At 35.9% G+C, this 16,112-nt stretch overlaps 1 protein-coding gene across 5 annotated transcripts in view; it reads right to left on the bottom strand.

The window, feature by feature from the left end:
- The window catches only part of Creb1 (cAMP responsive element binding protein 1), a 64,745-nt gene that overhangs the window by 45,410 nt on the left and 3,223 nt on the right, over positions 1 to 16,112 (bottom strand). For all 5 annotated transcript variants that reach the window (XR_010043503.1, XR_010043504.1, XM_063237362.1 and 2 more), the window contains exon 2: positions 2,070 to 2,191. Coding sequence is in view for 3 of the 5 variants with exons in the window: in XM_063237362.1 (XP_063093432.1) it covers positions 2,070 to 2,183 (114 nt within the window). In the remaining 2 variants the exon portion in view is untranslated. The remainder of the gene's footprint in view (positions 1 to 2,069; positions 2,192 to 16,112) is intronic.

Below are 16,112 nucleotides of genomic sequence, written 5' to 3'. Positions count from 1 at the left end.
ACTCTCAGAGGTAAGAGAAAATGCAAAGTTTAATAGATGGGTTGGAATGTGTTGAGGAAACTTCTCAAAAGCAGAGCAGAAAGAATGAAGACTGGAAAGAAAATGAGAGGGGCTGGGGATTTAGCTCAGCGGCATAAGTACCTGCCTTGCAAGCAAGCAGTTGTGAGTTTGATCGCCAGTACTGATAAAAATTAAAAAAAGACAAAAAAGAAAATGAGAAAAACTGTCCCACAGATGTAATGTCTAGACCATAGCACCCTGCAGGGAAACCAAACAATTTAAATAAAGCTCCAACAAGTGAAGACATGCACTTCTATCATAGGAACCTCTGAACACAAGGGTTAAAACTTGATCAATGCCCATGATAATAAATTTTGAAATACTATGACCAACGAAGTTTTGTAAAGACACCAGAGATACAAAATAAAAATTTTCTTTCCCACAATGTTAGAATAAGTTGGCAATGGATCAAATCAAAATTTCAAATGTGAAATTTCAAAAAAAAATTTTTTCCTTTTTTTTAAAAAATCTTTTTATTGGTACGGGGGATCCAACTCACAACCACCTGCTTGCAAAGCAGGTGCTTATGCTGCTGAGCTAAATCCCCAGCGCCCCCCCCCCCAATTTTTTAACCAATTCTTTTCCCTTTTTGCCCTACCATTAGACACATACCCTACATCAACAGAAACAAGTAGAGCGAGAAGAATGTGTAGGTTGATACTCTGCAGTAAATCAGAGAACAATCAGGCCAAACAGTAGTGTGACCAAAGGGACAGTTATATTGAGGGTTGTCATCATGATGATGTCTGCTGGCATTTTTCTCAGAGGACAGGACGCTTGTTAGAGACCAGCCTCAGCTGTGTTTGCTTCCTCCTATCCTACTGATCACGCCCCTCCCGTCTGAGCATCCACTCTAAGTGTACTCCACTCTAAGTGAAGGCTAGAGCTGGGCCTTAGGAATTCTAGGAGAGAATGCAGAACAGCCACTCCCCCCAACCACATTCCTGCTTGCGTCTGGTATCTGGCCCATTCTTTAGCGCAGTTACAAACCACCATCCATCCATACCAACAGCCTGCTGTTTTTCAGGGCTCACTCTTGCTCAGTGGTTTCTGTAGGAGCTTTTAAATCCTTGAGGAAAACTGAGACATACCAGAGCTTCAGCCAGGATTACTTTTTCCTAGGGACCTTCCTTTTTCTTTTGAGATTGCAGTTTGAGGGAGCTGGGGATATAGCTCAGCTGCGTAAGTGCCTGCCTTGCAAGCACATGGTCGTGAGTTGGATCCCCAACTCAGAAAAAAAAAAAAATTTGAGTTTGGGCTGGCCTTGAGCTCACTTTGTAGCCCAGGTTGGCCTCAAACTCACATCGATCTTCATGCCTCAGCTTCCCAACTGCTGGAATTACAGGCATGAACCACCACACCTGGTTCCTAGGAATTTTCTTTAACAGGCTTTGTCACACTTTTTTTTACCTAGCAAGTTTATCCTCTTAACTTGGTTTTTATCTTAATTATCTTTCTCACTAATGCCCAAGTAGAGCTGTTAATAAAATATTTAAGGAAAAACACAAGAGGACAATAAAATAAGTCTAAAAGATGACACAAGTTTTAAGACACAGACAGACTGAATCAGGAACTGTATTAAAAATATATAGGAAACAAATTTACTTACATGTCAATTTGTTTTTCCTATTTTTTAGTTTAAGCTTATATAAATTTTGGATTTCATATTATCTGATTCCATTGTGTGTTATATAAAGAAAAAAAGCAGTTGTTACAGTTAAGGCTTTCTTCCCGAGGACCAATTAATTTATGTATCAGATAAAAATGTAACTATTTCTGGATCATGTCACTACAAACACATTATATTTACAGTTTAATGATACATTTTACTGTTATGTTACAGAATGAACACTATCATTTCTAAACAGGAGTTAATCCTAAGTATTTAGCCATGGTGATACTCTAGGAAGGTCTCTGCTTGCTGAGTATATCTCTGTGGCAAACACGAAGTTCTCTTGGAAGCATTCCTCCTGGAAGACTCGACCTGCAGCCTCTCCAGTGTTTTGTACCTGGGCTAACGTGGCGATCTGCGGCTGGGCTGGAACTGTCATTTGCTGATTCTCAGCTTCTGTTACAGCTGTGTCTCCACTCTGCTGGTTCTCTGCTCCCGATTCCATGGTCATTTAGTTACCTACAATAATATGGAAGAGTGTTACAAGCACTACAGTGCTTTGTATTTCTTATGATGTTAAAGGCAAATTTCAAGTTAAAAATACATGTATGTGGTGGTCAAGTTAGCAAATTCCACTGAAGTATCTTGTTAAAATAGAATATAGCTGAATTATTAGCAAACTTGTCCAAGGTGTGCTCCTGCCTCTTCAAACAAGAAAACAACTTTCTTTTCTCCTAGTTGTTCCTTCTGAATGAAATTATTACTCAATCTATGAAATGAAAAATGATTCCTCTCTTCCATGAATCTCTCCTTAACAAAGAGAAGGGTGGCAAAAAAAAAAAAAATGTTTAAAAACTGTACCAATTAGGTACAGAGACAGTAGAAAGTAGAAGAAAGCTAATGACCTGTGTCTATGAGATAAGGGCTTCACAGTTTGCCTCTAATAAAGGTTCTTTTCCCCTTTAGGAAAGGGAAGAAGCAGAAAAATGGTAAGCTACTTCCACAGGAAATTACCAGTGGAAGGTAAAAATCAGCCCAAGTTCTCAGAGCCCAAGCTGCAAGAAACCAAGGTAGAATGGTGGAATAAATGAGCACAGAGCCCCCAAATACCAAAGTTAGGGCGTCATTCTCCTCAACCATGTAACAGTGTGCAACATTATACTACACACAAATGTACACACGGAAATAAAATACTTCTAAAATGTTTAACGGTGCAATTCTAGGTAAGTCTAGATTGAGTGCTGTTACTTTTTGGTTCCGGAGTTGCTAAGAGCACAGTCCATCTGCTGGGTCATCTGATACTACTACATGGCAGCAGGAGCAATTCCTAGTTACATGGAGGTTAGAGAAACTTCCATCTAGAGAAGCAATCCTCTCTGAAAGGTTCGGGAAGGAAGGGAATATTTCTAATGTGCCATTTTTACTCAGCGGCTGGCATATTACCTACAAAATAAATGTACTATGAAGGACTGCCTACAGTCATCCCACAAATAACACAAAACCCCAATACTTTTCCATAATACATTGCATTTATTTTACGACTGAAATTGATAATCAAAATTTTTATTGATTCTTGTGATCATTGTAGACTATCATCACAATGTATTATATACATCTTTGTATCTCATTCTTAAGGTTCTATAAAAATGAAGTGTTTTTACAAGTCATGGTTAAAAATGGAAATGAAAACATCTTGGGAGAAACGAGTATCATTTGAAATGCCAGAATCCATCAAATATGACATAGGAAAGGATCAACAGACTTGGCCGTATCATCTAGAATATCCATAAAGCCTGCAGGCTCAGTACACAGGAAAAAATATATGCCAGAAATAATCACAGTAATACCCAATATACAAAACAACTACGAGTCCATAAAAAAACCTTCATTATTAAACTAGTTTGCAATAAAGTTCCAGAGTATTTACTGTAGGATTTTATGCTGAAAAACTGGAAACAAGCATACATCATTAGGAAGACCATTAAAAGAAATCACAGCATTACTAAGGAATGAAATGTATATGACACACTATAAAACAAAAACCCATTGTTTCTCCATTTACGTTTTTCAAAAAATCCAAGTAAAACAAGTGACTGTAAGGTGTGTGCACACTAAATTGTGAGTGGCAGTCCTGAAGAGGAATAGGAATTTTATTAGATGATGACTTTCATCTTGTATTCTTTTACAAGTTTTAAGTATTTCAGTATTGGTTGAAGGTCTTTTTTCCTTTCCTATAAACATGAATTAGGATTATTTATACAATTAAAAACAAAACAAAACAACAAAAAGAACAAAACCCCACCAAAAAAAACCTTAATACCAGTGTACACATTTTAAAACTATGAACTAAAGCTACACTGATAAGATACTCACTGACCAATTGTTTCAAATTCCAGAAACTTTTTAAAAATTATCAAATAAATTTGGTTATCACTTGTAATAATTCACTTATCAGTTATAATATGTACTCTTTTTAAACTAAAAAATTCAAGAAAAATGTCAAATGTAACAGAAAACAAAAGCAGTTTACCTATTCTGAAATAATATATACTTTTGATCATGGCAAGTAAAAGTAAAATATATGTTTTCAATACCAATAACATGAATCCATTCAGGAAAGTATAAAACGCGAGTGAATGTTAAACAAATACTTTTCCAGACAAAATTTTATCCAAAATTAAAACATACCTTTACCATCCCATTACCTTCTTTATAGATGGAATACACTCAATCACTAAGACTTTATTCACGGTACATTTGTATGGTATGTTCTCATCCATGTGTAGTTTTACTCTACCGTTTGATTAAAAGCAATCTAAAGAAGGCATAGACCAATCACATTTCTTGTTTCTATTCACAACACATTAAGACTACTGGATATTTTTTTTTTTTCAATTTAGGACATAGGACTTCTTCACAATTTTGTATTCAGAAAAATAAAAAGATTTGTAAGGAACACCACCACAAAAAAGCTGCAAAGACACCCTCAAAGCAGGAATGGGATTTTCATCCCCGTGCCCTCTCTAACTGGTTCACATTCACCCTTGTAGAAGCATGTGGTATTCAGGTACAGTAGCACATGCTTGTAATCCCAGTACTTCTAGCAGACAGAGGCTGGAATACTGCAGATTTGAGCCTCTCCTAGACAACTTAGTAACTCAGAAAGACCTCACCTCAAAATACAAAAGGGCTGGGACGTAGCCCACTGTGTTCAATCCGCAGTACTGTAAAAAGAAAAAAAGGTATGCAATTTCCATTTCCAAGGGACAGGGTCCCCAATTAAACTGCTAGTGTTTTATCATTTCATTCACATGGCCTATCAATCGTTTTCCATGGTAGGGAACAGCTTTAATTTTTTTTTAACTCAGTGAGGGTAGCTATAGACTACTTCGGCAATAGTAAACGTAAGTCACTAGAAATTCAGGTCTAGAACTCTCAAAAGTGCTGGTGAGAATTAGAGAAGAACTATTGTTTCACATAAACTCTTGAGCTCAACTAAAATACACTCTTGGTTCTTGCCTTAAAGCTATTCAAGTCTCACAACACAACTAAATTCCCCTATAAAGTGGGTGTATTAATGTAGAACTTTGGAAGCTTTTGGTCTTATTTATACCATTGGGTACGAGATATGTAAAACTTCAGTTTTTTCATTAATCTTACAATTACCAGTAAGCTAGTATGGCTGTACCCAGAACAAGATTAACAAATACATTCTCGAAACACTGGAATAAACTTGAATAATGCAGTAAAACCAAAGAATATCATGTACATAATATACAAGATTGCTGCATGAATACTTTGAAGATTAGAAACAGAAGCTGCGTGTGGTGGCACACACCTGCAATCCCAGCTTTTGAGAGGCTGAGGCAGGAGGGTCACCATGAGGTGCAGGCCAACCTCGGCTAACACAGTTCAAGGCCAGCCTAAATTGCACAATGAGACTGTGTCTCAAAAAGAAAACATAAAAAGATGATTAGAAATAATCAATCTTAAAAATCACTCAATAGCTTGACTGTTTTCTCCCAATTCTAAATTTTACAATTCATTTGGGATTGATGGTTAAGATTTGAAATTGTCATGATTTGTTCTTAAGAATTAATATAAGACTAATCCTCTGGAATTTAACAAATTTCAAATACTCTCATGCCTAAGGGAAAAAAAAAACCTCTAAAACAAATTTACACAGATATATAGCATTTTGCTATAATGGCCTTCAGAATTTTACATCAGCATAAAGTGAAAAGCGATGTGAGTCGGTAACATCCACCTCATCTTTTACTTCATCTTGATAAAACAATGCTGGCAAAGGCAGCTGGGGAAGGAGCCTAATCTGTGGTGGGAAACTAGGTTTGTCACCAACTAGCATGGTGGCGAAGTGAATTTTGGACAAATTTAGAATGTTTTCAATTTTGTCACCTGCAAAAACAAGAGGGATGGATTGGCTTTTTTTTTTTTCCAGTTTTAATCCTCTGACCCTAGGAACTGAGATCACAAAAGATAACACACACACACACACACACACAATTGCACAGGATATGGAAAATATTTAATAATGAATGATGCAGACTTACTACCGTGTAAAGGCAGATTCAATAAAATAGCCTCTTGATTTTGGATAAGCATGTATTGTTCATTATATAAGAATTTTAATAGTACTTCAAAGGCAAAACTGCCTCCAGTGCAGAAGTCAATGAAAGGTCCCTCTCACATGATAAACACTCTCTTGCCTATTATACTTTGCTCTGGTCATGGAAATGTCAGAATCATTAAGTCACTCCTTTTTGAAATTGTCAAAGAGAATAAAGCAGTTTTTCTTTTCCAATTTAGAAAACTGTAAGAAACTTATCTGACAAACTTTCCTAATAGTAAAGGGAAGCATTACATTTGTGTCCTTTCCACAGAAGGATAATATCAGACATAAAAAAACCTTAAATTAACGTTATTAGGTAAACATTTCAGAAGCATTAAGAATGAAAAGTCACTAATGAACCAGGAAAAGAATAACTTATTTCATAAGAAAACTGGTATGAGCAAAAAAACTATAGGCCTTCAGAGAAATGTGCCAGTCAGCAACCAGTGTCAGACTTTATACAGGAAGCAAGGGGAAAAAAATCAAATACACACAACTGCACAGGCTATGGAAAAGTATTTAATAATGAATGATGCAGACTTATTACAGTGTAAAGGCAGATTTAGAACGATCATTTTAAACCAATAGGCAAAAAAGGAGAATATGAAAACAGTATCACTTAAACTTACTGGTTAGGCATTTTTATAGCGCAATGGATTTCTTATCTTTCCTGGAAGACATAACACGACCGAATAATCTACTTTCCTAAAATAAAGTATTAAAATTTATCAATTTATATTGTAGACATTTGAATAGCCACTGTGCACGCCAGACATTGTGCAAATTACTAAAATGAACGAAGTAAAATTTAAAACAACTTTCCCTTTAGAGTTTATATTCCAGTCAGAGCGGGCAGAGGGTAAACAAGTGAAACACACGCCCAGTCCAGCGGTGGCCAGTGTGTAGAAAAGTGCAGCTGGACAAGCTGTGGGAGGGATTTCCAACACTGTAAAGACTGACCACTGAACACTTACTGACAAGGCAGCGATTTCTAAATGCAGTCTTTAAATTTTATACACACAGCCTACTTAAAAAAATACATACATCAGCAGTGTGTTGTACCAACGTCTGGAAACTCATGGTTAGCACTCTGGGCCCCTTGTATTAATCTCATGAAGTCTTGATAAATTTAGTATTTTTTGAGATAAGGTTTTGCTATTAGAAAGACTAGATTTGAATTATGCAGCCTAGGATGGCCTCGAACTCACAGTGAACCTGCTGCCTCAGCCTCCTGATGGCTGGAGTTACAGGACCAGGGATATAGCTCAGCAGTGTAAGTGTCTGCCTGAAGCATGAGGTCCTGAGTTTGATTCCCAGTACCAAAGAAAAGGTGTATGCCATCATGCTCAATAAATTTACTACTAAAATGCTTACAGAAGTTTTTCTTTCCCTGATGCATGCATCTTAAAAACACTGTATACTTTTTAAATATGTTGGGCTATAATTGAAAACTAGCTGTGGTTAATCTATAAAGCTAATAAATACCATGCAGACAATAGCATAGGCTTTATGTGAGCCCTCCTCCCCATCTCCACTTTTAGGAAGAGTAACTAAAGGTATGCAGCACTTCCCCCCTTGTTAGTGATTATTAGCGAAAGTGGTGATATTAGCTCCTCTGATGAGCTCCGATTTGTAATATGATGAATATTTATTAAGTTGCTATAAGCAGATAAGGCAAAGGACTGACACAGTTTGCTCCTAACTGAGCAGCATTCTGTGTAGGTACTAAGATGAATTCAAATGCTACCTGATTTGAAAGGATTCAGTGATTAGTCTTTAGGAAACTGAAAATTCCTCTAACATCACCCTTTACATTTGCCAAATGCACAAGAAAATCTTCATTGCTTATGATGTTGAGTTATATGGAACAGCTCTGAGGTCTTACAAATCTCTTAATATTCCTAGTTTTTGGGAGGTCAGAGCTGAACCCGAAATTCCTATTTTATCACTCCTACCACAGCGTGTCTGTCTCACTTAAGAAAACTGAATTTTCACTCTTTGTATGTCTAAGTTGTGAACAACCCAAGAGCTGCACTACAAAATCTGGAAACAGATCAAAATAACAAGTGTCACTTCATAAACTTGTGGGCAAAAACAAAATACCTGGGACATGAATTTCCCATTTCGACTAGCAATTTTCAGTCACTTAGGCTTTAAGTAATGGAATAGTAGGCTGTAACTCTAGGACATAACTTCTGGATCCTTACAGTTTTAGTACCAAGCTAGTTTATAAAGCAGAATTTAAGTCTGAAGACAGTTTCACTCATTACTCAACATTAACTAGCTTTTACAGAAGTTAGCTTTAACCATATGCATCAAACGTGTATTTTTTTTTCCTGTAAAAAGCTGGCTGCAGTAATCCAGTTAATAGCACTTCAAAAATAGACCATTTGCTTACAGGGTCATTTGTTTGAAATGCTCGCAGTGTAAAAAACTACAAATATAGTACCAGGTGAGTGGGGAAAATAAGGAATAGGGAGAGATGGGATAAAAATGTTCTCCAAAATAATGTGCAGCGTCATGGTTGTTGCTCTGCTAAGCAACCCTGTCTCTTGGTGACCGGGTGCAGGAAGGCTTGTTTCAGAGCTGTAAGTAAGCTTACCTGAAGGAAAACAAGACAAATCAATTTTGCTAGTACCTTGAAAATAAAAGCAAAAACTTTAGAAAAATTCAAAGGTTTCCTTGTTGAAAGGTACTAATGACCTGGTAACATAATCAGGGATGACGATCATAAATTATGCAGTGTTTCCATAAATCACCTAATGTTTTTCTGAATCATTTCTATTAAATACTTCTTTTCACAAAAGTATAGTTTCGATAGGGTATGGTACAAGTTTAAAAATAAATTTATTTACAAAGATGGCATTCAGGTTCCTTGGTAATCATAAAACAACAAAAATTCATAAAATATAGTATTGAAATTAAATAGTTTGAGTTAAATCCAATAAAATAAATCAGGGTTTGTTTTATTAAATAACACATGTTCCTTTTACTACATGCTGATCTCTTGGTGGTGGAGGTTGGATAGTATTATTAACACAAATAACTCTTGAAAATATATAAATAAATCTTAAAGTTTTTATTTTCGTCATGAAAGTCCTCAAATTGAGAGCACAGTCAAATTCACATTACTACTTTTCTTTTTTTGTACCGGGAATTGAACTCCTGTCCTTGTGCTTGCCAGACAGGCGCTAGGCCGCTCAGCTATAGCCCTGACTTACAACTTTTCTTGCCTTATACTATACAAAGCACAGCCTGTTACCATCTAAGGAATAAAGACCATTTTAGGAGCACAGAGAAACTTTCTAAAAACTGTGGCCGAATGCACTTGTTTTGATACCTATCAGCCAATCATACTGCCTATAATTTGTTCCTTTAAAAAACATATAACCTCATTGTGTTAGGCCATCATCAGTCTACTTTGAAGTCTACAGATGAGGTTGATATGGATATAAGCATGTGTCTGTAAACATATTCAATGTATAGACTGTTTCCTATCTGGTTTCCATGAAAGCATGCTGTGTTTCAGCAGATTACTATTAGCATTGGAAACCAGAGAACTGACAAATTTGCAGACTTGATTGCATACATCCTACTCCTGTTCAAATGGACACACAATTAAGATAAATAATTAAGTACTTTAAGGTTAACAACCAAAAAGAATTATACAGAGGGGGAAAAAGTAGAGGAAAAGAGGCAGTACAATATGGCTGATTCCTGGCAAGTTAAAATCTGTTGTGTAGCACCTGAATACTTTGCCACTTTGTTTAGTAATGATAACACTCTATAAAACTAATCAAGCTAGGACAGAGATGTAAGGTTGTGTCTATAAGACTTTCAGTTATCCTAAAAACTAAATAAAGGTACAAAGTAACTGCTGGAAACTATTCTGTATCAAGTGTAGGTGGTGTGAATATACTTCTGCAGACTATTTTTAGATAATGTATGACAACAAAAGTCATCCAGTTTTAGAATGATATGCTCAAATATACCTTTTGCTATGGTTACCCTGGAGAGTTTGGGTTCTGCTTATGTGGTTTCCTTAAACCCCTGGAATTCTGGGTTGGTGAGAGTTCCAGAGCAGTTGTCCACTTGCTGGCATGCAGGTGAAGCTTCCTTCCCCCCATTTCTAAGTGAGGTCATGTTCCATTACTGATGAATGCATTCCTCTTCAGTCAAAAATTCATAGTTCGTATTTGAGTACTTACCTCTCATTGCAGCAGAATTAGACACAGGGGATTAAAAAGTTCAGCAGGTTGTAGGGAAGACTGATTTACTTTTCAAACATTTGAATGGGATATCAAGAACACTAACCATTGGAGCATTTTTACACTAGGCTCATTCTTGGTATTATATAGTCAGTGAACCAGTGTGGACGAATGTGTAATGAATGATATGCATTCACCATCGTAGTGTCACTTGCACGTTTTTTTTACATACAGTTGTGGTAAAAGAAGTGCTTCAAGTTTGTGTATCTGTATTTTTAATCTTGAAAGAGCAACATCACATCCATCCAACCTTTGAGGCAGAGGTACTATTTTTACCACGTTACTAACTTCTGAAAGGTCACTTTGATTAATGTAATCTCATAATATTCTTATGTTTCAGAGTAAGCAAGTATTATGTTAGTAAAAGAGTTCATTAAAACTCAAAAAACAAGTTATAGAAAATGAGTATTCCCAGTTTAAAAGCAAAAGCAAATCCCTGTAATGTCAATAAGAACCAAAACATAGATGTCAATTTCCTTTAACCTGCACAACTTAAAGGAGCATTGGTTTTAACCGTTCCTCTCAAATGTATAACCCTATAATAGGAGTTCATTAAAGAAATGTTCTTGCCACCTAAGTGTTCTGCTGAAAACTGGGGAAATAGTATATGCATTATAAATGAATGAGTTTGACAAGGAAAAATGCTAATCCTTGTAACTAGATTACCTATGAATTACCTCCAAACATGTACAATTTAATAATTTAAAACCATAAACTTTTATTTGGAAATGATAGGACACAATTAATTATGGGAGGAAAGGAAAGGAAGACCGTCCATTTTTTATAGTTATCTCTACTGATACAGATGTGATTAATAATAATCACATACATTTTTTCAGCAACCCACAAAGTGGGAAAAAACATCTACTGCTGCTCCTCAGACAAAAGATTACTCCTTACATATAAGAACTCAAACAAACAAAAAAGACCTCCCAAATTTAAAGACGCAGTCTAAAAATGGGCACCTGAGATGAATACGCATTTCTCAGATAAACAAATACAAATGGCAAATACATGAAAAAATGTTCAACATCACGGGTCAGTTGAGAGATGCAAATTATAACACTGAGATTTCACCTCACCCCAGAAACAATGGCTACCATCAAGAAATCAACCAGTAACAAATGCTGGAGGGGATGTGAGGAAAAAGGAACCTTTCTCCACTGTTGGTGGGAGTGTAGTTGGATGCAACTACTGTGGAAATCAGTGTGGAGATTAGAGGTCCTATTCAACCCAGCTATTCCCTTCCTGGGTATCTTTCCAAAAGAAATAAAATCACCATACCACAGTGATACATGTGCATCCATGTTTACAGCAGCATAATTTGTAACAGCTAGGTCTTGGAAACAATCCAAAGGCTCATCAATTGAGGAATGGATAAAAAAGATGTAGTCTTTTTATATGATGGAGTACTGCTCAGTCATAAAAAGGATAAACTGGAAACTTTTTTTTTCTCTCTTTTTCATTTTTATCAGTACCGGGGATCGAACTTACGACCGCCTGCTTGCAAGGCAGGTGCTTATGCCACTGAGCTAAATCCCCAGCCCCCATAAACTGGAAACTTTTAAAGGTTAACGGATACAACTTGAGACAATACTTATAAGTGACATAACTAGGACTCACATGTGTAAACATCATATTATCTCCCATGTGAGAAAAAGAGTACATAAGATCCAAAATGTACAATAGGTATTATGAAGCGAGAAAAAACTGTTCATAAGGAAAGAAAGTGGGATGGGAGAAAAGAGAAAAGCAAACACACAAGACAAGATGGTTAAACTTTCATTACAAAGAGAGACTGCTACACAAGAATAATGGAGACTATACGTTAGTATGAGGCTCTATGAAGCAAGTGTCTCATTTAAATTCCCCAGAGCCTGTTTAGTTATTTGTAAAAAAAAAAAAAAAACAAAAAAAGCCAATGGAGTTACAATTTCTCCTTTATGCACAGAAACATATAGAATATACATCCACAGCAATAATAATAATGTCTTAAAATACAACCAATTAAGATGTTTCATTCAAAGTTGTCATTCCTTGATTTTTATCTGTGCTTGTTTTCACCAACCACTTCTAAAGAGGGTACCCCAAAGCTGAAACTGCAGTATAACTCTAACTTTGCATATTTTTCAGTAAATACTTCAGTGCTATCCTATTTGTTCAGATTTTGAGGTATTTAGAAAATACTTGTAATAGTTAAAAATAGTTGAATTGGGAATCACAACAATTAAAAACTTTTGGGCCAGCAGATATAGCACAGTAACTGCCTCGTGTGAAGTTGTTTGATCCCCAGTACCAAGAACAAAATGTTTTAAACAAAACAAACAAAAAAACCTACAAACTTCTGTGACTCAAAGACTACCACCAAAAAGTAAAATGACAACCCCCAAAATGGGAGAAAGTTTTTTTAAGTCATGTATCAAACAAAGGTACATACACATAGAATAATAAAGGACAATTATAGCTCAACAAACAGAAAAATAATCCCAAGTATCTGAATAAACATTTCTTGGAATACAGACACAGGGTTAATAAGCACACGAAGAGCTGCTTGATATCATTAAGGAAATGTAAATCAAATCCACAGAGTTCTTTCCTCTTCTCTTCATTGAAGAAAAAGATCTGTGCGGGTATTGTTTGGACAATTGAAGTCAATGTTCCATGCTTTGGGTGAATGATCTGGGGATGACAACGCATAATGTATGTACCATTGTTGTCCCCTGATTAATGTATTTTGAAATTTTAGTTTTCTTTTTTCCTTGAAATAAAAAACGATTTGGGAAAAAAAGGTACTTCTTAGTCTCCTTTTACATACTTGTTCTCTCAAAAATAGTATTATTTATCCTTTAGTATTTATAAAAATAATATCCAGATGTTAAGATTAATCTCATTCCTATAAACAATAAAACCCAAGTATATGGCCCCTGTCCTCAAGGAATTCACAGTACAGTGGAGATCATGAAATAGTGTTAAGGAAGAATGGTTTATTAGGTAGAAGACCTTATTGCTGTTTTAGCATTTATAGTTGAAAAACAGGGGGCTTAATGGAGAGAATTTTTGGGTTTTTTAAAGGTGAAATTTGTCTAACTAGCATATGTACATAGTTTCAGGTAACTCTTCACAGCTGAGGATATATAATGTATATAAAAACTTAGATTCATCACTATCTCCTACTTTTAACTTGGAATAATCACCAGAGTATGAAAGGTTAGATAAATACCCACCCCTCCCCACCTAGTTGCTGGATTCTATCTTAACATGGACTTGTTTTAACAAAGCTAAGGAAAGCCAAGAATGCAAAATGAACCAACAAAAAACTAGGACTTCAGATGAGAGAAGGCAAAAAGGATCGACCAGAGATAGAGATCAGCAACATCTGCAAGTTCCATTCCCAGTACCCCCAACACCACCAAAAAAAGCACGCATAAAGGGAGAAATGTGTTCTGAAATAAGAAGAAAAACTAAATAGCTAATGTTAGCCAAATTTCATCTCAGAAACCTGCCATAGTAAGAGTATGGAAGAAGTTTAATTGTATTTAATGCTTACCATTTCACTAAGCTGACCAGTGTTAGACTTACACAGTAATGACTAAGCTAGTATATACATTAAATTAGCAGAAGAGCAATAAACAGTTAGAATCATATTATCAGTCTGCTGTTTTCAGTAGTCTCTAATTTCATCCTAAGAAGCAACTCACTGATCCCACAGGGTGAGAAATGGTTTAAGGCTCCACTTAACTCAGTGCATCCCAGAAGGAAAACTTTCTACCTTTACAGATTTCAATCCTTTACCCCACTCCAATCCCAAATTTGTGATGATAAATGCTTTGTAAATATCTTCATCACTTACCAAGTAAAAACAGCATCAATTACTAGGAAAAACCTCGAAACAGTAGCACAACAGTCAACACATAAAAAACAGCATTATGGTCACAGCACTGTAACAGTCAACTTGAACACATAAAAAATAAAGCACAAAATGTCAGCTTTGATGACTTTTTGGAAAATCAAGTGATATGTGTCCATCCCTGCTACTGGATTACAGTTTTCACTTTGAGTTTTTAGTTAATTTAGGAAACACAGAGATGGTGGGGGTACTGGGAATGGAACTTGCAGATGCTGCTGATCTGTATCTCTGGTCATATGTATTTTTAAGATAAATACACTGATAGCAGGTACATTTAAGACACAGATTAATGCTGCTTTGTAGAGTCACAAAGGAAAAACAGGTAGTTTTATGCTTGTGTCAAAATGTACATTTCAGTCCCAATGGTCAACCAAGGACTTGCATCAAAACAACAAAACCACCCTTTTAAAATGTAGACTTTCTTCCATCTGTAGCAATGGGGATCCAGTCCAGGGCCTCATGTATGTTAGTACTCTATTACTAAGCCACACTGTTGGCCCTATTTTTAAAATTTGGATGCAAAATATAAAACTAATTGAGAATTACAATAAGTATTAAAAATCATTGAGAAGCTAATGTGTGTATAAAAAATAAATGCCGGGAGAAAGCTAGTCAGTCTTACTGGACAATAATATCCCATATCAACTTTACTAGGGCCATATGAAATGTCCTTTTTTACTGAGAAAGAAAACTTTAGAAAAAAAAGTTTTGGTCAAATAATTGAAAGAAGCTGTTGTTCAGGACTCAGTGAAAGAAAAATTCAGATTAATTTCACTCAGTGAGCTAACTGATATACTTGCCTAACTAGCATACTGTAACATCTTGAACATTTTACTAAAAAAAACTGGTCCATACCCCCCCCCGTGGAAATAAATCAATTCAAATGTCAACTTCACACACTATTTATTTTAAATTCAAGTAAATTTTTTTAATTTAAGAAAACAGAGGCCTAAAGGCAAATACCCTTAGTTTAAAAACAAACCAGGCCTGCTAAATGAGGCAGTCGGTAACCACGACACCCTGGGAGGACAAGGGAGAAGGACAGCCAGGTGTTCAATCCCCAATGCCATGACCTAAAAATACAATAACGAAACAACCCACTGGTCAGCAGACCCAGTAGATATAAAGAAATGTTTCATGATTTTATAAAAAATGAAACTCTTCATGTGCTTACACAAATCAACTGCCAACCCTAAGCACTGTGGGAGAGCAAGACACAGGACTGTCAGTTAATATTTGTATAAAGGAGGGTATGCACAGATTTTCATACATACTGATAGAAAATCTCTGAAAAGACAAAAATTGGGCAACATGTGGGTGATGAGGAAGACAACAAGCAGGGTATCTGCTATATTTTGTTCTGAATCATGAATCATGAGTTATTTATTCCATAAATGAAACTGAAATGCAAAAATTTTATTTTACTTTACCAAAGGTGACCTCTGTTTACTTTGAATCCTCTCTACCTTATTAGTTACTGTATTCCCAATAGTCCTTTGAGGATAGGGCAAAGGCAGTAGTACATGTGGATTTGGATTTGCAGCAATTTAATATCCTAGCCCAGGGTATTAAAATATAGTAAGGTAGGTATGGAGAGGAAACGTGCTGAAGGTCCAATAAAATTTAACAGCTATG

This window comes from Cavia porcellus, unplaced genomic scaffold, assembly GCF_034190915.1.
Source record: "Cavia porcellus strain 051 isolate PalLab524CR breed Dunkin Hartley unplaced genomic scaffold, mCavPor4.1 scaffold_26, whole genome shotgun sequence".
Taxonomy (NCBI): Eukaryota; Metazoa; Chordata; class Mammalia; order Rodentia; family Caviidae; genus Cavia; species Cavia porcellus.
This window is presented reverse-complemented; position numbering and strand designations above follow the sequence as displayed.